The following is a 21,998-nucleotide window of genomic DNA, read 5'->3' on the forward strand; positions in this document are numbered from 1 at the left end:
AAACTTTTGTACTTGTTTATTTATTGAAAAAAATAGCTATAACTTAAAGTAATAAAGTGCAATGTATATACTTATACACTGCAAATTTACTCTATAAACAAACATTTTATTACATGTAAATTTATTGGTTAATACATTCTTAGAAGAATTTTGGTATTCGTTACAAATTACAAAGATGTTCACTAATTTTATGGAAATAAAAACTACTATAAACAGATTGTTAAATAAAATGTTCCGCAATAGTTCCTCAAGCTGCATTAATTTTTCCGACAATAACCTCATAATAGAGAGATCGATAAATAAAAAAAATTTTAAATATATAAATAGGTAAAATTATTGCAGCTCAGTTATAATAATACACATTTTTTTACAATTTTTGTTTAACGTTTGCCGTTATTGTAACCTATTGCACGCATGGGTGCTTTAAATGTTGACGCAGCTTGCTGTTGAAGCTGATATGCTAAAGGGTGAATTTTGAAGCCGTATAACCTTGGTACGAACTGGTTTGTTGGACGTTTTGGTCTATATTCAGGATGAACCATGAAAAGCATATGAGGAAAACCAGTTCCGAAGTATGCTCCGTCGGTGTGATGGTGACGAGAAGATTTAGGTGTGTACACATCCATGCATTTCGGACAGTAAGATTTTACCATCGCTTCTCCAGGTACATCTGATAAGCCTGTAATAAGTACTTCTGTTAAAAGACACATAGTAGCTTATGGATGAAGGATAGAGAAATGTGAAGGTACGCAAAAGCAATTATGGGATACCTGAGGTCAGACACTGGGAAATTCTATTATTTAATCAAAATTTGAATTTCCCAAATTCCTAAATCATAAATGACCACACATCCAGTAAGCTGAATCACTTCCTTTCTGTATAGATGATCACAGCAGATTAGGATTGAATTTAATGATCAAAATGTCGTTGCAAAATACGGAATTAGATGTGATCATTAATAACTATTCTCAGCTTTTTTGCAGAATGCTTTGAATTTTGAAAATTTATTACTCAGAACAATGTAAGACAAGAAAACTCGTTTTTCGTCCACATCAGTGTGGCACTCATTCAGTATCTTCAGTTAAAATTTCAGAGAAAGTGGTCCACAAATCAAAAAGTTTATAATCCTTGATTTCAATTTACCTTCCACTGAAATTTCAGAAGAACTGAGTCACAAATAAGCAATGTACACGGTGGTTCAAATTCGTGGCTTCTTATTTACGGGATAAATGGTGAATTTCGTGTACACAGAGTTGAACCACTATGAAAATGTTTATGGATTCTCAAAATATTGAACTGTTTTGAAATTATTCTTCTTAATATAATCTAAAATATAGTGAAAGAAACCCATAGCAGGAGGAAAACTAAGTATAGTAAAAACTAGAGATACTGCCTTCTTGATTAGGACGGCAGTATTGGGATCTCCTTAATGATGAACGACACAGTGTAGGTTAAATGGGAGCAAAGTTGCCCCTTTTTATGACTAAAAGAAACACATTTCAAATTTTAGTCCAAAATGGTTGCTAAAACGTGTGAGTTTAGACTAATCAAGGCTTAAAATGCAAAAAGTGATTTAATGCTATAACATTTCTCATAAGAGTAAAAAAATTCCTTCCTGGAAATCTTGACAACATAACGGACCAAATTGTGAAGAAAACCTAAGATAGTGACACAGCCGTAGGGACAGAGAGACGGGCGGACTAAGTGACACAATAGTATTTTCTTTGATTTTTGTGGAATTGCGCTAAAATGTGACGATTGATCAAAGAATATTAATGGAAGTAATTATTACTACATTTTAATCACGTACTTAGGCTTAGTTCATTTTGTAATCAATATAATAATTAAACTTTAGTCGATCATAGGTCTGTGGTTAAAAAAAAGAAAAAAAAACATTGTTTGAAAGATCTAACAATTCAATATTGCAGCAACTTTTTTTTATTAATTGGCGCAATAGTGAATTTTTAGATGGTTAAAAGTGCCTTTTGCTCTTTTTTTAACACTTAGATCGACTAAAGAATCAATTATTATACATAACTAATTTACTATTATTCGAGCTATTGCTATCTGTTTAATCATAGGTTATATTGAAAGGATTCTTTAATCAAGCAACAATTCATGATACCTACTCATGTAAAAAAAAGAAAGCGATATTCATATGTCAATAATGTCATCTTCAAGTTGATCATGTTTGAGTTTATCCTATAAAAACGGGAAACTTCCATACTAACTTTTTTCATAAGTTGCGAACATTTAATTTTTTGAAATTCAGCAATTTTTAGTGTTTTTTTGATAACTTCATTCGCGAGGAATTTTCAAATTGTCTAAATGGAATTTTAAATATTGCACCAAGTTAACCAAATCCGTATCTTCGATAACAACAAAGTTACATATGCAATCCCACTCGATCTGAGACACCCTGTATTTGAGCAGGACCAGAATAATATCGACAACTCTATCATACTCTGCTGAGGATTTTGAACTCTATGGATTAAAACAACTGCTCTTTCATTTGATGGATCAAAGACTAACTTTTATTCCCGTCAAACACAATTCAATAATTAATGCTTACATTTAAATGTACCTTATATTATACTTTATAATCATCATACTCATTATAGTCTACAAAGTAAATAATTGCCCCCATCTTCATCAGTGAATTTTTTAATATATTCATTTCCATACAATTAATACACCTTGACTTAAAAAAAAGGTTTTTATTCATAAGCAGCAAAATAAATTAATTTAAAAATAGCATTTCGATGGTTTCATTTGGAAAATGTTAAAACTGTAATAAGAAACCAGATGGCGGACTATATTCAAACCTCGATTCAAACAGATGGAAATGAAACACTGTACCCACTGTTAAGGGAAATACAATTTGGCTACAAAAAACCTCCACAAACCTGTCTTTTATCATTGCATACAAACACTATAAGAAGCTTAACGCTTATGGATCATCCACTACGATTTATTTCCCAATGTTAGACTTCTTATAGTGTTTTTATTCAACGCTCTTATGTATCAGTTAAATTTATGTTATAGATAACCTCCTATGTCAATACATTTGTTTCCGTGGAAATGAACTGTCAAATGTGGAAAATAGATTTAATCATAACATAAGCACTGACATCCTAGTGTATGTTGCACCTCCCTGTTAAATGCAGTGCATATTTTCACGTTAGGAATCTATTCTTTGATTTACATATTTGACTAAGAGCCAGTTAATCTCGAGGTTAATCTCACCTGCTTGATAACCTACACATGTTTCCATGGAAGATATCTGTCACATAGATTTAACAATAGCTTTGTTCGCGGATGCAATTCTGAACCAGTTCAGGAACGATACGCACGCACAGTCTAAATAGTAGCGTTCGCGGTTAACGAATTTGGGATTTACGCTTTACGTTGATCTGGAATTCGTTCAGAAGTCCATCCGCGAACAAAGCTAATAACAAAAAAAACGGTCCTTAACGTACTTGTTGGTTAGAAACTGATCGCTTATGCTCTTATACCAAATTGTGGAAAATGGGCAAGTTAAGATATGTCTAATGTTTACACTTACCTAAGGGTAGCATTGGTTGAGATTCACAATATACTCGCGGACAATGCCCAAAGTCGCCGGATTGGTATTTCTCTATCATTTGCGCAATTCCTCTATTAGTTAATATATACCTAGCGTGTATTAAACCGTAAAGCATCTCAGCAGCTTGTTCTATTAGATCCGACTGATTTGGATTGTCATCTAATTCGTCATCTACTAAATAAAATGCACATATATACCTAACCTAAAAAAAAAGAAAGATTCGGAAGTTATACCTGGTTCTAAGTCTAATATCATATCTAAAGCCTGACGATAATGTGGAACTTGTTCGTTTAAACCCGTTAAATTAAATTTGTCTTGTATGTAGTCCTCATCAACCTGAAATCCAAACCTCCATCTATGCAAATTTCTGTACTATTTTATACATTACCTCGCAGAAAAATTCATTTCCTCTTAATCCACAGAACCAGGAAATCCACGAAACCTCTTCAGAACTGCTCATTTTTCTATAAAACGAAAGAGAAAATTAAAAACGTAAATTTAACGCGTTGGTGGGTGTGCAACTGAAAATTCATTGACAACTTATGTTTACTACTACTACTAGGGTATTAATTTAATTGCATATTCCCTTAGGGAAAGCACACGAGTGAGATAATTAGGGAAGTTTTATACTAAAATACGGCTACCAGAAGGCGGACAGGACGTATTTATTACCTTTTTGTACCTTTATTAGCCACGCTTACGATACTACATCTACGACTACAACAAAAAGGGAAATGTAACCAACGCCATCTTGTGACGTTTAAAAAATAAACAAGGGAATGATGGAGGGGATTTTAAAAATATTCAATTTTTTGCCTTATTTGGGTCTTCTCATAAGATTTTGCTAAACAATTTGGTTGACATTAATACAGGAGGTAATCTTAGACCGCATAATCACGGTCAAATTCAAAGATATTTACGCTAACCAACCGTACGACGGCCTTGCCTCCACTACCTTTTGATTTTATAACTCTCTTTGGTTTGGTCTTGCATTCATTGCAATTGAAATTCAGGTTTCGTAGCAGAAAGTGTACTACAAAATTCGTCCCTTGATTTCACTTTGTACGCGTTAATCTTGTGTAGTTTACGCATGATGACACGTAAATTGGTAAGTACCATTAAAATACTAATAATAATGAACGGGCATTTAGTAGTTTTTTTAACGCAGACTGTTCAACTGTTGTCAGTTTCGACAACGGTGTAAGTACACCGTGTTTCGACATTCCTGCCTACCTAGGTAAATATTACGAAATTTCCGTGCCGAGGTTTACGTAGCGAAACGAGGAACGGGTTTAAATTTCTATTGTTTGTTTTTGTACCTGCTTAATTTTAGCGTTTTTAAATTTCGAATTGAAGTTCGTCTAGTTCCATAATAAAAATTGCAACAATAAATATCTCGCTGACCTCGACTTGTAAATTATACAATTTCTTTGTTTGCTTGATAATGTTTATCGCCCAAACTTGCTGGTTAATTAAACATCTAATTAACACTCATTTTTTTTCATCCCAATTCAACTTATTGGTTGATATCAACTGTAAAATGCAAAACGCGCGATTTTCATTTATGATTATTGTAGGCGGATAGTAAACTATTTTTGTGCTCGACAAATTATGATTAGTTTTCTTAAGTCACAAACTTAATCGGAGTATGACGCATTTTTGTTACACTTTTGAAATTATTCTGTAATTATTGTAATTGTAACTCATTTTTAACAATTTTAGTGCATTTAATAATAAACGTAGTGGCCCAAAGCGGGCTGCAATAACGAATTTTTGGCTCAGTGCTTCATTTGAAAAAATTTTGAACCTAAGGAAATCACTTTTTTGGAGTTTTTTGCGCGACTAAATTTAGCATTTTGATTTTATTAGCAAATTTTTGAATTTCATTTATGAGCTTTTTATTATTAATTTTACGAGTGACTTTATCACATTTTCCATGCATTTATCATTACTCCCCAAAAAGCTATGGCTATGTATTTCTTTACTAAAAGCATCTATGGTTAAAATTTCAAAGAAATATCTCCATAAATAAGAAAGTTGGCATTGCGCAATCGACGCATTCGCTCATCTTATTTTTTCAATGTGCGATATGTTTGCCTTTACCACAGATATACGTATATCTGTGACTTTACTAAAAGCACCTGTAGGTATAATTTAAAAAAATGTTTACGTAAGTAAGCACGATATGTAAATAAGGAAGTTAGCATTGCGCATCCTGCGCATGCGTACATTTTGCCATACGTGTGCTTTTACTAAAAGCATCTGGTTAAAATTTCAAAGAAATATCACCATAAATAAGAAAGTTGAAAAACATTTGCCCAATTGCTATTGCAATGACTCGATAAATCGGTAAATCTAAACAAATATTTCTTTTATGAGTTTTAATCAGGGCGAAAGTACGCAATATGCTGGGCAATATGTTTACTAGACAGTATGGCACCGTTGCAAGGATAAAGTATGCTATAATACAATTTAGTATTTCACGAATACATATTTGGGGTAGGTGTAGTGTACGTAGTATAGCTACAACATGAACTATCAATTAATGTTCATTATCTAAGCCGTTATCACATTGTTGCGCGCGGGATGACCTATTTACAGGAATAATTTTGGAAACGCTGCAGAGGCGTAATAAAGTTTTTCGTAATGAGTTTTTTTTAAGGAGTATCAATATATATTTTATCAGTACATATTTGAAAATGAAAACCAAATATAGTGTTGCATTACTGCATTTCACTCTTACGAAATTTAAATTTCAGCTTTATTCCGTGTGTTATGAACGTACAGGTCAGTTTGCTCTTGACCGATGCAATTACGTGCCAGGGTTACGATAATATGTATGGGTTTATCTGCACGCAGTAGCATTGATACAAGGGCGAAAATAAAAAGAACAGTGACGTGCAGGTCTGTTTCATATAAATTTTGGGAAACAATACAAATTTAAATTCAGTATTTGTTTTGCAAGTAATACGTATTATGTTATTAGAAATGGAAAAATATTAATGTTTTCACATACAAACTCCTGATATAGGTAGTAATCAATAAGCACAAAATGAGACAGTGATTCAAAAAATTCAGCGTCGTAGGTGGCGGTGATACGGTGTTTGTCGTGAACGAGCCTCAATTCACTTGTCAAACGGACCTGTCAATTTATTAACGTTCGTGTGTATCATTGAACTATACAGAGTATACAGGGTGATTCCTATAGTACCTGCCACCGTTTGGGAGCGTATAGGGGGTGCCTAGGGGAGTATTTTGATATAGGACACTTGGGGTCGGAAATCTAAAATAAGGGCGCCAGAACCAAATTTATCTTCTGGAATTTCACGCCTGTATGTAGGCAACCCAACCGACCGACGTTTCGCGCGGAGCGATGCAGAGCGAGTTAGCGCGAGGAAGCGACATGGGAGGGAAGGAGGGAAAACGACAGTCAAAAGCAATAACGTTTACAAGTGTTCAACGTGGCCACCGTTGTTCTCAATGCACTTCCTACATCTAGCCAACTATTATTATACTATTGCCATAGTGTTTATTCACTTGATACGCGTCGTTGCAGACGGGATTTCGTGGGTTTAAACAAAATTCTGATCAAGTGTCAGCCACACATCGCCGCCTGAGATCGCTCCGTGTGCACCGCCGGCCGGTTGGGTTGCCTACCTACAGGCGCGAAATTCCAGAAGGTAAATTTGACTCTGGCACCCTTATTTTAGATTTCCGACCCCAAGTGTCCTATATCAAAATACTCCCCTACGCACCACCTACACGCTCCCAAACGTAGGCAGGTACTATAGGAATCACCCTGTATAGTTCAATGGTGTGTATGTATATAATTAAGCGAATTGTCAGTTACATGGTATGTTCACAGTTAAACTTCCATTGTTAACTATCACACTGAATTTTTTAATCGCTCTACACAGGGTGGGCCATTAGTGTGTGGTGTGGGTGCGAGATTGTGCGTTTATTAACGCACATGTTTAAAATTCATTGTCGGGACATGTTGAAGGACTCTAAGGCTACAATCGGAAAATATTTTCAACGAAGTAGCAATTGTTACACAGGGTAATTTATATCAAAGATGCCTTTTTTAATGTAACCCCCTTTATATTAATATATATTTCGATACCTTGGTCAATTTTTTAATTACATACGATATCTAAAATGAGTCGTTAAGCCGCAATCCGTTATTTTTTAAAAAAAGTAGAGGTCCATTAAAAACTGAATATCGCAGTTTTTATAATAAAACTAATAATAAACTAATAATTGTAAATTTTTTAGGGTGTCAAAAAAGTAATATAGGCGCCATGTGCTCCTTTTGGGTCAAACTTATAATGGTAAAATCAAAATTCGAAAATATTCGCTCACTTAAATGATACGGGGAAAAACCAAAAAATCAATTTCAGAACGACCCTATATTTTCTTAGTTAAAAGAGATATCGAAAAATGTATATTACAACAGTGACTTTATAATGCCTGTTGTTTGTATTTTAACTTCATTTTTTTGTAATTAGTGGACTGAAGGACCATAAGATATACTTTTTGGTTAAATGATAATTTCCGCCCGAACCATACAAATACATAAATAAAAGTTGGGCACGTAACTGGAGTGTCTGAGTGGCTGATTTCGGTGAGCTGCTGTACCGGCTGATGGGGGCCCCCAAAGATTGATTTGGTTTTTAACTTTTTAAATTGATAAGTGCGCGTAAAACTCGTGCATGCTTAACTCAACTCTCTCGCACATCGTTTCGTCTTCGCTCGCCCTTCTCTCTTCATTTTTAAGCGTTTTCGCGAATCCGCCCGAGTGCCCGATTGTACTTGTATGATTTGAATTTATAGCGCGCCGAAACAACTGAGGTTTAAACACCTGTTGAATAATCTGCAGTTTCCGAGACCGTTTCTAAAATAGAAGGTACGACATTAAGTTCTCTCTTTAGTCTTTATACTATACGATGAATGGGATGATATTAAAAAAAATCAAAAAAACTTCAAATGATTCAAAAAGATACACAAATATTTCATTTCAAAAAGATTATTGATTTTTTAAATTTTTCTAAAATCTTTTTTTAACCTTTTTGAATCAATACTGAATATTTTCACTTTCATATTTTTGAAAAGAGAGTTTAATGTGCGGTCTTTTTAGGTTAGAATTTTTATGATACCACCAACAATTACGGAGGTAAAATTCTCCCAAATGGAATATCCTGTACGCTTACTTTATTAATGACAGCTGCATCAAAGAAAACGTGGCGCATCGTCTCGTTAAAATTTAGCGAATTTTTGAGCTATACGTAGACGAATATCAAAATTTGGTCTAGCAGCTGAATCTCATTTATCAGCCACTTTCATTATTTTACAATGAATTTTTATGTGCATATTTACAGAACACATATTATTTTTTGTATAAAGTATACTGTTACCATTGAACTATAAACAACCGTAACTGGAAGGGAAACCGGTATAGGCGACTGCCACAAATGCGTATCGTTGAAACCATGCAACAGAATGAGTTGGTGGTAGGTAGGTATAACTATTTCACTCACTCTCATCGCGCCCAGTTTGTTTATTAGCACGAAATTTGTCAATGAATTTAATGTTACTAGGGTGAGAGAGATAAAGATACTACCACTCGTCTGGCTTCGCTAATTTCCCTTCCAGTTACGAGGGATAGAGGAAATTTCTTCTATGCTGTTACACTGTATGGCTCTATGGAGGAACATAAATCATCAGATGAATTGACCAAATGACGATCCCAAGGAGACGTACTGCATAGCCTCCTTCTCTCCTTTCGTTTGCTTGCTTCATTGAAATACACTGTAAAGAACAGTATTTCTTGCAAACCTTAAATCGCCCTGATGATGTTTCGTTGCACAACGGTTTCTTATCGCCCTAACTGGAAGGGCTCTGAGTCTTTAACGAGCTTTTGCAAGTTGTCAGTGGGTAGATTTCGTCTTACATGGAGGAATCGACTTCCAACGCGTTACTTATTTTTGAAAAATAGCCCGAAAATGTTTTATGAAAATTGATATAAATAATAACAGAGAATCATGCGAATTTTATTTTATATGGGTAATTCTAATGGTTTCTTTCGATGGCGAGAATACGTTACTATCTAAGATGGACAAATGCATTAATTGCTTTCTGAGTCGGTGGACAAGTAGAGGTGGGTGTCACTTGAGTGTTTTCTACTTTGCAAGGAATGTCTGAGGCCATGTTTGTGTACGGAGGATACGAGTCGCTTGGCATATTTCTTTATCCTTTTTTCAATGTCCTTCCCAAAGACACGTACACCGCGTCTGTAAAATAAGTAACACTTTCGCTCTGGTATACATTGAAACGGAATCAACGTGCAAAGTATTGCAGTTGAATTTTGACTTACTTAAGCAATCTTAAGTCGACCACTCTGCACGAATGCATTGCGCATAGTAAGAAAAATAAACTCAGCCCATAACTGCTCGCACCTACAACCACGTCTGATTGTAGTATATCCAAGTGATCCGCCACGACAGTGCCATCTATACCAATTAAAGTTGAAGCGTCGTGCACATGGTCCGGAATGGTACTTATAAATGTCGTAAATTTACATTGGAGAGGACACCAAAAATCTAACATAAGCAGTTCAACCATAAGAGCGGCAACGAAAAACTGAAATGTAAAAGTTGCCATTGGTTCTTTCAGGCCATATTACCTCCATAACTTCCCTAACTGGTTTTTTAAGACTGCGAAAACACGAGGGATGGGGGTTTGAAGGTATGTTCCAAAGTAAACAAAAAACGGCCTTGAGAAACAGCAAATATGCTCCATAAGGAAGGCAACCTGAATCCGCGGGGTTTCTAAATAGGTATGTTCCAGTTGCATTCAAGAAACAAGCCGCTGCAATTGGTAAAACACGGCCCATCCTTTAATTTTGTTTATTATTTCTTGCACTGTCAATTTTGGCATTAGGCGAATTGTACTTGTCAGCTTGTGTGTTTTGAAACAACGCTCAGCCATCGGTGTCTAAGGTCTAACGATCACGTGGATAATTTATTACGTACTTTCATTCGATAGTGGTAGAACTACCAAGCAGAACATTTGCTCTCGCTTTTTTTGCCTTTTTCACTTGATGAGAAGTATGAAGAAGAGGTTAACTTCGAAGAACTAATGAAGCAATAGACGTGAGTCGTGACAGCTTCTACCGTTATTTGGTTATTACTTTGGTTGGAAGATATCGAAGAGAAGATCGAAAACAGAAATTTATGGAATGTCACCGAAAGAAGCGAAAGAACGGGAAATGTCGATGCAAAAAAAACCTGTTCCGAGAGCGGCGCACGAAGGAGTGTAAGTCGAAATGGGGATAGACCACTCAACGAACTGAAAATTCATTAACTTCAAATTAAAAATAGACAAAACATTTGTGAAGTTGATTCCAATTAGGTATATACAGAGTTTTCACAATGATAGGAACAGATTCATTTACAATTTCGGTTTGATGTTCTGGAAAATCCTCGGAAAAACCGTATGCCGATATTTCCATGAGGTCTTGCTTTCTTTGTATCTTAAAATATCACTTGATTCAACATGCATCCGTTTATGAAAAGTATATTGACGATACTTTACTTTTTGGTCTATATGAAACACGAAACAAAATATGTACCTACATACAATATCACTCTGCTACCATCTCAAAATGAATTGGTTCTTTTCATTATGCACTATCTATTCTGAGATAGAGATAATAGAGCACCCAACAAGCTTTTGCAAGGAATAACATACAATTTCATGATGAACAAGGCGAGTAGGAGTATGTCATGCATGTTATAATAAATATTTTTGAAACTACAAATAATAAAATTAATATTTAAAATACATGTGATTCTTTTTATTTCCTTTTTTATTCATTTACTGCTTCAAGATAATTAATGAAAACATTATTAAACATTTATTATAATTATACTCTAAAAATATGTTTTGGTATGAATGTATTATGCAAATTAATTTCCTTGGCGGTTAAAGTAATAATTAACCTTAGAGTTTGTGTTACATTTGAGTTGCGCCATAAAAATCGAGTGATAGAAGGCGATAAAAATTGTTTCGTTTGGAAGCCACCCTTAAAAAAGTCTCTAGAATTTCATGTGTTTTGAGAATTTGCATTGTGTATGCCCTTTTCGATTTTTTTAAAATTCCTACCCCAAGATATGGCGCATCTGTTCTTAGCTTTTCAAAATTTAATTGGGTTTTGTTCACGTTGTATAATATTATGTATGTATTTGCACGAACCTACACCTTTCCTTAGCTTAAAAATATTGGTCATAGCGGTATTTGGAAAATTCATAAACAAGTTCTGTCAAGTGGCACTGCCTTTTTCTGATAATTTTTTTTGTATTAACTAACTGGCCTCCACTTTTCGTATTGTGCTCTTACACCATATATCATACGATGCACATACTTCAGAACTGTTATTTTTCATGTAAGCACAAAATAAAGTTTTAAAGTCTCGCATAATTTCCAAGAATCAGAAGTTTTTACTAGTTCTATATTAGCACACTAATAATAAAAACTGAATTTTTCATTGTGGTTTCGAATTTAAAATTTTATTTACGTGAAGATATTAGAACTATAGAACTAAGTAGTGTATAGGTTGCACGTACAGAGTGTTCCAAATTCGAGGGTGATTTGAAAAGATTTTTGAAAATGACACTTTCTTATTGTAACTTTTTCTCCCTTACCAGGTGGCATAATTATATATTAAGTCTGATGTTCCAGTTTTTCGGTTTAATTTTTTTTAATACGACCCTGCATTTAACTATAACGCAAAATTTGCGCAAAAAGTATAAGGTGGCCTCGAAGGTGGCTATGAAATAAAAGCCTCTGTGCAGAGCTATATCTAGCTGGCATTCAATTTGGAGTGAGCAAGGAATATATCGGAAGGTTTAATTTAATGGAAAATTTCAAGGCATTAAATTTGCCAAATTATTTTAAAGATGTCACCGTTATAAATATTTTAAGACACTTCGTATCTCTTACAATTTCCGAGATCCCAATGGTCACCCTCGACATTGGGACACCCTGAAATTGACTTGTTTGGCATTAACCCCATCAACGTTAAGGTGGAGATTTGATACGGATGCGATTGTTTTAATAAGGTGAAATGAGAAAGTGAATTCTTCAAAAGTTAGAACGAGATGAATGGATTACTTGTTTTAAGCGGGTAATGTAATTTCGTCGAAATTAATTTTTTGATCATTCCCCTAGTTGGGGCGCGCCATATTGGAGTAGGAATTTTGGAAACAAAATTTACAAAATCAGAAAGGACATATCCAATAGCCCATCGGAAGACGTGTCATCAGTCTCGATACGTCGGACTGTTCTCGGGTAAAAAAAGAAACGCAATTTTTGTGAGTTTTTTTAAGAGTAGCTTTTGCGCTCCTCAGTTTATTTGAACAACATAGTTTGTTTTGATCCCCTCAAATGTAACACTCTGTATATGTTGAAAAATGTTATTTACACAATAGTAAGTAAGATCAATTATTTCATTATTTGCAGAAGAATGACTAAAATAAGAAAGAAGTCCAATTTTGAAGGATAGGTAAGTTATTAACAATAGTGGTTAGATTCATGACGAATTTTAGAAGTGGAAATAAGTGGGATCAAAACGTCATTAATTATACATTATGTTGTATGTACAAAGATGGATAGCGCTGATAGTGCGCACGCATCACGCGGTAACGGTTTTGGATTTAGTTGTTTTTTGACTGAAAGTGTGAGTCAGTTTAACGGCATCATCAGTACAGGAAATAAATTTAAATTAGTTTTATTTTGCACAGTCGTTATTATAAACACACCCTGTATATATCGTGTGTCGACAAAGTACATAAAAAATTTTGTTTGTGAATAAGATAGCGATAACCATACCCCCTGAGATAATGGATATGGAAGTTGTCGTCTAGTATTTTGTGGAAAATTGTCACCGAGTAAGTACGTACTGTACCTAATCAAACTATATTTTTTATGCATTAGCACAAGACTTGCACGGGATTTAATTTGGTAATTGTGTGTTTCGGCCTCTTTATGCGCTTATAGACTGTGGTTACCAAAGGTCATAGTAAAATTACATTCATAAACATGAATACTTATGACTGTTCGAATTAGTGCCTTTCTGGGTTAATTACGTGTTAGTGTGAAGAATGCATGAGGCTTAACCGGGGGACGGGCAGATGTAATTAATATACAGGGCGAAAATCTTGTCTGGAACACTGAGTACCTATAACTTGAAAACAACATTTTTTTAAAAGAAGCTTTTTATGGTATCCAATTTTTCAAAAGTTCGCTACCAATCTACGTATTTTAAATTTGTGGTCAGTGGCGTACTTCTGCATAGTCAAGGGGGTACATTTTTAAAATAGCAACTCCAACTACTATTTTCTATTGCATATGCTTAAAGTGCACACCTTTTATGCTAAAGCTATTGCTAAAAGCTATAATGACAATATAGTAGTTGCTATTTAAAAAATTAACCTTGCAGAAGACCAGAAGTACGCCACTGACCACGTATTTAAGGTACGTAGATTGGTAGCAAACTTTATAATTCTTTTATACCGTAAAGTTTCTTTAAATATAAATTCAGTGTTTCAGACAAAACTTCCACCCTGTATAAGCCCATTTATACGTGCCAAGAACACGATATCAGAAACAAAAAATCCATGGACTGTTTGTAGGAATATCTTTCGTTTGTTGATGAAGTTAAATCCCATTCCCTCAAGTAGGTAATTTTATTTTGAACTTCGCTTTACTTTAAAATATGTAGAATATTTTGACAACATTGTACATAGTTCAGGTTTAATGTACATTGAATGCGATTTATTCAATGGCTTTACAGTTTAGTAAATAAGTAAATTCTTGGCGTTATTATTAGAAAGGGAACTATATTTTCGTGCTTATATCTCTTTTCCAGACGACGCTCGTTAAACTGTCGTCGACTTGTCTGACGCTCCCGTCTGGAGCACATCGGCGTCGTTTAAATTGTTGACGCCCATTGTTTACAAAACAAAATTTTATTATTGTATTCTCATTTGCGTTGTTCACTTGTTCTTGATTTTTAAGGTCCATAGCTGAGGTTGACGGAGAAAATATGTCAATGCTTAGCGTTTTGCGTTTTTATTTAAATTATACTCGTCCTCTATTCCTCAATTTAATTTTGACAACATAAAAAATGTGTTCTATAATAGAGATCAAAGATAGAAGATATTACAGAAGAGTTGTATACCGCATGCGTGCTTTCTCTTTCCAAAGAAACTGTTCAAAAACCAAATGATTAAACTACCTGCTTTTATTACTTATTTGAGGTTTTTCAACTTCGACTTTTTCTGTAATGCTTTCAGCTTAAGTATTTCCAAAAGAGCACGTCTATTAGCCGTACAGTAATAAAGAAAACACTAAGCTGCTATTAAAGTACTTTAAGAAGGTAACTTTTGATGAATTCAAGTGAATGTGTACCTATATTAAAATGGCATATAAATGCCAAAAAGTCGAATGCCGAAAAATCCAGATTAATGCATATATAGGTGCAAACAACATTTTTTCACTGAAAATTATCTAATTAACAATTTATGTTGGTGTGAGTATTAATTATGCTACTAATGCTACCGATCTGAGTATTGCAATTTATTAATAATCTGTAGACTAGATACGTGTTAAATTATCTATGCGGTTTTGCACTTACCATATATTTCCTTCATATAATTATATTCTATTGTACCTACTTATTTATATTTAGTCTGGCCTTTGAAATTTATTGCAAGCTAGATTAATGAGATTGTTTACTGATTACTGCTTAATTAGGTGTGGTTGCCTATAATTGGGGAGAGATTTACATTTACTAGTATTAAATATAATAAAACCCATATTTGGAATTTTTTTTCAGAGAAACACTGATGACAATGTAATAATTCCATCCGTCCGTGTACGTGTTACGGAAAGTCGAACTAATTTTTTTCATATCTGCGTCCCTGTGGGGGAAAAATTTGGCGTCGCGGTATTTTTGGGCATGAACATAACAAAACCGAATTTAGTTTTTAAACTTTTGAAAATCCGGTTTAATGATGTAACATTTATAGGGTCAGGAATATTGGGGACATTTCTAAAAAACTAAAAAGGGAATAGTAAATAGTAAAACAGTAAAAAAGATTAATGAAGAAACACGCAAATATTGAGACTCTAGCTAGGATGACTAGGTAACTCCTATTCGAATGTGAAAGTAAAATGTTTTCTAACGTTTACAAAATTATACTATTTTACTTTAATTTGAAAATTATAAAAACTAGACTTCGAAGTGCGCTGAAACCGAACATGTTAAAATCATTAAGAATCAGCAGAAACGGAACAAACAGAAAATATTAAGAATCTGAACCGTTTCGTGGATTTGAAGAAACGAAATAGTGCGAATAATCAGAAATTAATATTCGAACAATTTGTAACTCCAGAATGGGAAGGATCCGAAATTTGAGGAATGCAATGAGTCTGAAGTTTGATGAAATTGAACTGAACTGAAAGAATCCAAGTCAAAAGAAACAGAAGAATCCTAAATCCGAACGCTTTAAAGAATGTGAAGAAACCGAAAAATATCTATGAAAAATTCGAAGAAACGGAGAATCCGATACATCGATAGGGTCTGAATGAATTCGAAGATTGATGAATTGATGACTTTAAAAGATCCGATGGGTTTGCAGAACCTGAACAATATGAACCTGAATGAACTGAAAAACACAATTTAAGAATCTGATGTAACATATGAAAGAACGGACGATGGGAAGAAGGGAAGAAGACTTAGAAAGAATAAAAGGATACCAAGGGTCTGCAACTGAATAGATCCGGAGAAATGAAAGATTTTAAAGAATTCAAAAAACTTGGAAAGTGGTGAAGATGCGGACTAATTGGAACTACAAGAATCTTTTTGTGCGGTATAAATAATCAATTTATTTTTTTAAATAATTATCTCATGGCTCCGATCTCTGATGGATGCCTCTACCTTGCGCCATGCCCGGGTCGTTTAAATTTACGAGGTAGTGGAGCGAAAAATACCGTTCAAGATATTTTTCTCAAACTTTACACATAAAAGTTCCTAATTTTTCGATCGGACCAAAGTTATTTAAAGATGGCGACACTTCTACTCAAACCGGAAGTCGATAATATTAATTTTGTTATTTGAAATGGCATGATCCTTTTTTATTCATGTTTCGTATTCTCCTTTTTATTCTAAAAATACAGAGTGAACAAAATAAAGATAAACATACTTGCATAAGAAAAAGGGTGTCATGTCAAAATTATTATTATTATTATTATTATGAAGTGAATCAAAGTATTCTTAATAGACGTCAAGGCCACCGATTTATTTCGTATACCCATAAAAGGTGAACGTGGAGTAAAAAAACAAATAAATCATGATGTATTAGAGATAGAGGTATATGAATGCTGTATATCAGAAGGAGCAAAATTGTACGGTCATGCCAATGCCGTAATAAAAAACATTTCCTGGAAAATGGAAAATATGTTCGATAGCTATTCTCGCACGATTAGGGCGTTGTGCGCGAGTGCACCATCCTGTTGAAGCCAACACTTTCCAACTTTTGTTTTTTTTTACCGTACCGTACATCTACTTAATAAAAAATGCTACTCAATACAGTATGTACTTTTTTACGGGCCATATACAAAAATAAAATTGATGATTTCTCCTTAACGTAACGTTGTATTTAAAATCTCTCAACGCCGTCTTGTAGAGCTCAAAATAGTGGCAATGAAAGTGTTTTTTTGTATCAGAAAAAAAATAAAACAAAATCGGCAAATTTCGGATTTTCTGGCATATCTTCGGAAGAAATCCGAATTTTCTGGTTTTCTCTACAGCATCATAAATAATTAATAATTACTCTTTAATTGCACAACGTTTTCATAATTTGACCATCTTCGTATGTTCTATTGTTTCCGGGATCCCCATGTATTGGACAGTGGACACAGTGAGCTACATATTATAATTTAAACGAGAATTTAAAATTACTTCTCGACTTCCTATCTCACCTTTTGCTTTTATGACATACAGTAAACAATTACGCGACACGAAGATTTCACCTACAGAGACTATTCCAGAAATGTATGCTTACGGCCCAATACCATTAGGTACCTACTATTAGGTGGCACCTTCATATTAGAATACGCTTCGTAATTACGCATTGGTTGTGAATGTATGGCAAAACCAGGTTTGATACCGAACTTAAACGTATTTTGTCTCTAAGTAAGGATTAGTTGTGTACCGCTCTTTTTTTGATCGGTGCTATCTAATGAATTCTTATCTAATCAGTAACATGTTTCAATATTGCCCGCTATCCGGCAATGCGCAAGTATTCTATAGTCCTTTTTTCCTGTTTTTTTTTATAATTGTGTATATTTTATTGCAGTTAACGTACATTCCGAGCCAGAGGTTCCATTAAATGGTAAAATATGGCTGTGAAAAAACACAATCCTAGTGATTATGGTGAGTATTTAAATATATTTTTATTACACTTGTAGAATTGTTAATGGGTTAATTTGCGTAAGGTTATTCAGAATAACATATATTTTTTCTACCTAAAACATCATATACAGGATGGGCCATTAGTGCGTGGGTTTATTAACGCACATGTTTAAAATACATTGTCGGGGCATGTTGAAGAACTCTTCAGGCTACAATCTAAAAATATTTTCAACAAAATTGCAATTGTTACACAGGGTGATTTATATCAAAGTTGCGTTTTTTTTAAATAGAACACTTTGTAGATAATTGCATATTTCCATTCCTTGGTTAAATTTAGTGTGACTAAGTGACTTTATGTATTACATTATTCATATGATAGGTATCTAAAATGAGTCGTTTAGCCGCAATCGTGATTTTTCCATAAAGAAAATCGAGGTGAAAATTGAATATCGCAGTTATCATAATACTTAAGCCGTGACGCTGTAGTGTTACTAATCATGAAATGCACTAACATACGCCGAACGGTCAAAGTTAAACTTTTTTTGTGTTAAAAGAAATATGCGAAGGAAGTATGCAACAATATACAGGGGGTTCTATTTAAAAATTGCAACTCACCCTGCATAACAATTTGTAATTTCTTTGAAAATATTTTTAGGTTTTAGGCTTCGACAATGAATTTTATAAACATTTTGATTTTATGATAACTTCGGGAGAGTTGGAATTAAAAATGACGAATTTGATTCATTAGCAGTAAACGTTAAAAACAACAAATAATATGATTAGGACAAAGTTTTGTAGTTTGGAGCTTAACGATAAACATATAAACACGGAGTGCATGCATATTAATGAAGTAGGGATCGAGATAATAATACCTATAATATGACTTTTATGGGAAGGGATCGCATGCATTGGTTTTCCCAAAGGGAACACGTTTTAATGTAGTGAATGTGGGGAGGTATTAGTTTCGTCATATTGACCTATATTTGCATACACAGTGGCGCCGCTAGTATTATTTCAATGGGTTGACCAACCTGGGACCAATATGTTTTAGGCTGGGCCATAATTCTCTAGACGTGTACTATGTAGGAGAAGATGAGTATCAAAAAATGAATTTACAAATACGAAATAGTATATTACGTAACGAGTGTTGAAAGCGATACTTTTCACACGAGATGTGAAGGTTGCCATACGAGGCGAAGCCGAGTGTGGCAATCACACGAGTGTGAAAAGTGGCTTTCAAACGAGTCATGTACACTATTTTTCCTACGACTCTCCATACAACAACCAAAAATCTACTTACATAATGAAACAAAAGTTATTTTATTTCGAACCAACTACTAAAACTATCTAAAAATACGAAATAGATTCAATTTCTCTTCAACGAACTATTGTTATAATTACTTTAGCAAAGAGGTACTTGTCGTTTGGAGCTTCTGCCAGAAATTTACTAATATTATTAGACGTACGCTACTTTTCATATCTCAGCCGCAATTTAGTTGGTAGTAATTCGAGTGTAGTGGATTTTGCCTCTTCCCTGATGTTGGGTGGAGTACACTCTACATCCATGGAAGAATCACTTTTCGCCATTAAAATTAAGTAAGGAATTAAACGCGTAGCACAAGGGAATAAATTCAAGAATAAACTAATCGCAATTACAATTTTAAAGTTTGACGTACGCTTACTACGTTGATGTTACACGAAGATTAGACTACTACGAAAGCAAAACGTAACATGCGATTTGCTTTCTAATATATGGTAAATCTTATGAGAAAGCAAATCACACGGGTGCGTTTTGTTTTCCGTTACATTTTGCCATAAGTGAGCGAAATTGTCAATTTTCAAGTAAACATAATTGTACGACATATGTCATTTTCAATGAATGTCGTAGGAAAATTTATTTATTTCGTATTATCAAAGAGCTTTGATATTATTAATCAAAGCAGTTTGCATACCTAAATGGCAAAATCGAATCCTGCTTCTGTTTACTTCATACAGTGTATGCGTGTACTAGTAGGGCAAAGGTCGGAATTTGCTCAGTACGCCAAAAAATATTTTCAAAAAATTTGATACGTAAGGTGACGTGAAAAGTCAATACGCTATTTATTAGTACTATACCATTGAATAAGTAATACTTACGCAATATCGTATTATTTAAATGTAATACTATGGTAGGTAAGTGATAACGGATGGAAAAATCAAGTACGTACTTTTTGCCCATTTTACTCTATATATCAAGATAATATTCAAAAACTGTGCATATGCATTATCAAAATAAAGTGAATTTGGAGAAATGAGAAAAAAAGTGAATCGATTCGCGGACCATATTCACGGCGCAATCCGCAATTTCTTCAGGGGAGCGGGGGGCCGAGCAATACTACGGGTGGACCAGAGCCCACATGACCCATCTCCTGGTGGCGCCACTGTGCACTCGGAACACAATAAACAGACTAAATTGCACTATATTATAACGTAAATTTAATTACGTGAAAATTACTCATTGATGAATTTATAACAGTCCTTAGTAGATTCGATTTATAGCAATTCAATGTCTTACTTGCAGATACATTTATAAAACTTAACCCGAGTGTGTATTTCGTTATTTATCACTTTGACAACGATGTTAAGACTAAGATTAAATCCAATTCAATTTGCCATATGGCAAACAAAAAGCGTCTAGAGAATTCCTTATCGCCGGTGACTAATCATTTGTAACACTACCATTGTGTGATATTTTAACATCAATAACAAGGCAAAGTAAAATTATGTGGTACAATAAACCTAGTCACTTTATGGATAAAATTCCAGTTACCCTTAGACTTCCTATTTCGAGAACATTGTGAACGACTTTCGAATCTGCGTTCCATCATGATTCGCAAGCATATAGATAACGTGGATCGGAAATCGAAAATAAATGTCTAGTAGGTAGAAGTTCATATAGTATCTAAAGTTTTTTCAGAAATTGTGATATTGATAACAGAGCAACCTCTCGGGCGCGTTATTCTCAGTAGGTTAATGACTATTCATTTAATTAATATTGCAGGAAAAACTCAAGTATCTACACGACTGTGCTATCACACAACTTAATGGAAAGTATAATTAGGTACCTACCTGTCTGAGTATACAGATTTTTTAAACGGCGACACTAAATTCTTGAAGAAAGAATTGTAAATCCACTTACACCTTGTTACAAAGCGTTTCTCAGACACGAAACGACATCGACAATGCATTTTCAATATTAAAACTAAACAAAACTGAACGTTTTTAATTAACCATAATCGGCTGTTTTTATCATTTACCAATTCCTGTGTTTGCTTATTTTTGGTTTGAGTTAATAAATAAAGATTATTGTTTAGTTACGTTCGAAATGTTACCGTTTTTGAACTCTAATTGGTTTAATCATGGAATGGATTAAAAAATTACTGGAATTTAATTTGTTTAAGTTCTGTAAGTGAAGCGTAAACATCTGCTTAGATTTAAAGTAAAAATCAGAGGCCAATTTTGAACACAGAGGTATTTTTAATGAATTTTTGGCATTTTGGGAACTAGCATGTTAGTATGAGTTAGCATAAGCAAGGGAATCAAAAGCAGACGTACAGATTCGGGACGATGTTAACATTTCGGTGTAAAATGGAGTTTTTCTGTTTTTTCATTTTTAGTACCAGTCTCCTCTCCCTCTCTATGCTCCCTTGCCACTCTATCAATTATTATTATATCTGGTGTAAATACAATATACATAATATATGGACAGGACAATGTTTCGGAAATTATCGGTAAATTATTTACAAGTAGGTTTTTAATAAATAATGATAATTTAATAATCTGTTAAGTTCTTAATCAAAATGGAAATTCTCATGACAGTTACATGTATTTTATCAGTTCATCAATCCAACATGAATGGTGCAAAATTTATATTTTATCTTTTATCAGTGAGTCAGA

At 34.0% G+C, this 21,998-nt stretch overlaps 3 protein-coding genes across 12 annotated transcripts in view; 1 reads left to right on the top strand and 2 right to left on the bottom strand.

Annotated features, from left to right (window-relative positions):
• Nucleotides 1–21,291, bottom strand: LOC116165895 (casein kinase II subunit beta). Of its 5 annotated transcripts, none has more exons than XM_031480636.1 (5): nucleotides 21,171–21,291; nucleotides 3,975–4,050; nucleotides 3,820–3,922; nucleotides 3,566–3,757; nucleotides 1–679 (listed from the first exon to the last, which is right to left on the bottom strand). In XM_031480636.1, exons 1-5 carry the CDS (start codon nucleotides 21,287–21,289, stop codon nucleotides 381–383), a joined length of 789 nt encoding a protein of 262 aa, XP_031336496.1. In that variant the 5' UTR covers nucleotides 21,290–21,291; the 3' UTR covers nucleotides 1–380. The 5 variants fall into 5 exon arrangements, with proteins under 5 accessions (XP_031336496.1, XP_031336495.1, XP_031336499.1 ...); XM_031480635.1 differs by having other exon boundaries at nucleotides 3,566–3,760; XM_031480639.1 differs by lacking the exon at nucleotides 21,171–21,291 and adding an exon at nucleotides 4,259–4,379.
• Nucleotides 4,490–21,998, top strand: part of LOC116165890 (CTL-like protein 2) — a 25,868-nt gene continuing 8,359 nt past the window's right edge. For 2 of the 4 annotated variants that reach the window (XM_031480625.1, XM_031480628.1), the window contains exons 1-2: nucleotides 4,490–4,694; nucleotides 18,007–18,083. In XM_031480625.1, the coding sequence (XP_031336485.1) occupies nucleotides 18,050–18,083 (34 nt within the window). In that variant the 5' untranslated portion in view covers nucleotides 4,490–4,694; nucleotides 18,007–18,049. Of the gene's footprint in view, nucleotides 4,695–4,754; nucleotides 4,824–13,124; nucleotides 13,149–18,006; nucleotides 18,084–21,998 lie in introns of those variants that run through there. The other 2 variants (XM_031480626.1, XM_031480627.1) reach the window with 2 other exon arrangements.
• On the bottom strand, nucleotides 9,616–10,547 carry LOC116165896. Of its 3 annotated transcripts, XM_031480642.1 has the most exons (4): nucleotides 10,269–10,547; nucleotides 10,102–10,225; nucleotides 9,960–10,041; nucleotides 9,616–9,876 (listed from the first exon to the last, which is right to left on the bottom strand). In XM_031480642.1, exons 1-4 carry the CDS (start codon nucleotides 10,476–10,478, stop codon nucleotides 9,711–9,713), a joined length of 582 nt encoding a protein of 193 aa, XP_031336502.1. In that variant the 5' UTR covers nucleotides 10,479–10,547; the 3' UTR covers nucleotides 9,616–9,710. The 3 variants fall into 3 exon arrangements, with proteins under 3 accessions (XP_031336502.1, XP_031336501.1, XP_031336500.1); XM_031480641.1 differs by having other exon boundaries at nucleotides 9,960–10,225; nucleotides 10,287–10,547; XM_031480640.1 differs by having other exon boundaries at nucleotides 9,960–10,225.

The sequence above is a fragment of the Photinus pyralis genome, unplaced genomic scaffold, assembly GCF_008802855.1.
Source record: "Photinus pyralis isolate 1611_PpyrPB1 unplaced genomic scaffold, Ppyr1.3 Ppyr1.4_LG3a, whole genome shotgun sequence".
Classification (NCBI taxonomy): domain Eukaryota; kingdom Metazoa; phylum Arthropoda; class Insecta; order Coleoptera; family Lampyridae; genus Photinus; species Photinus pyralis.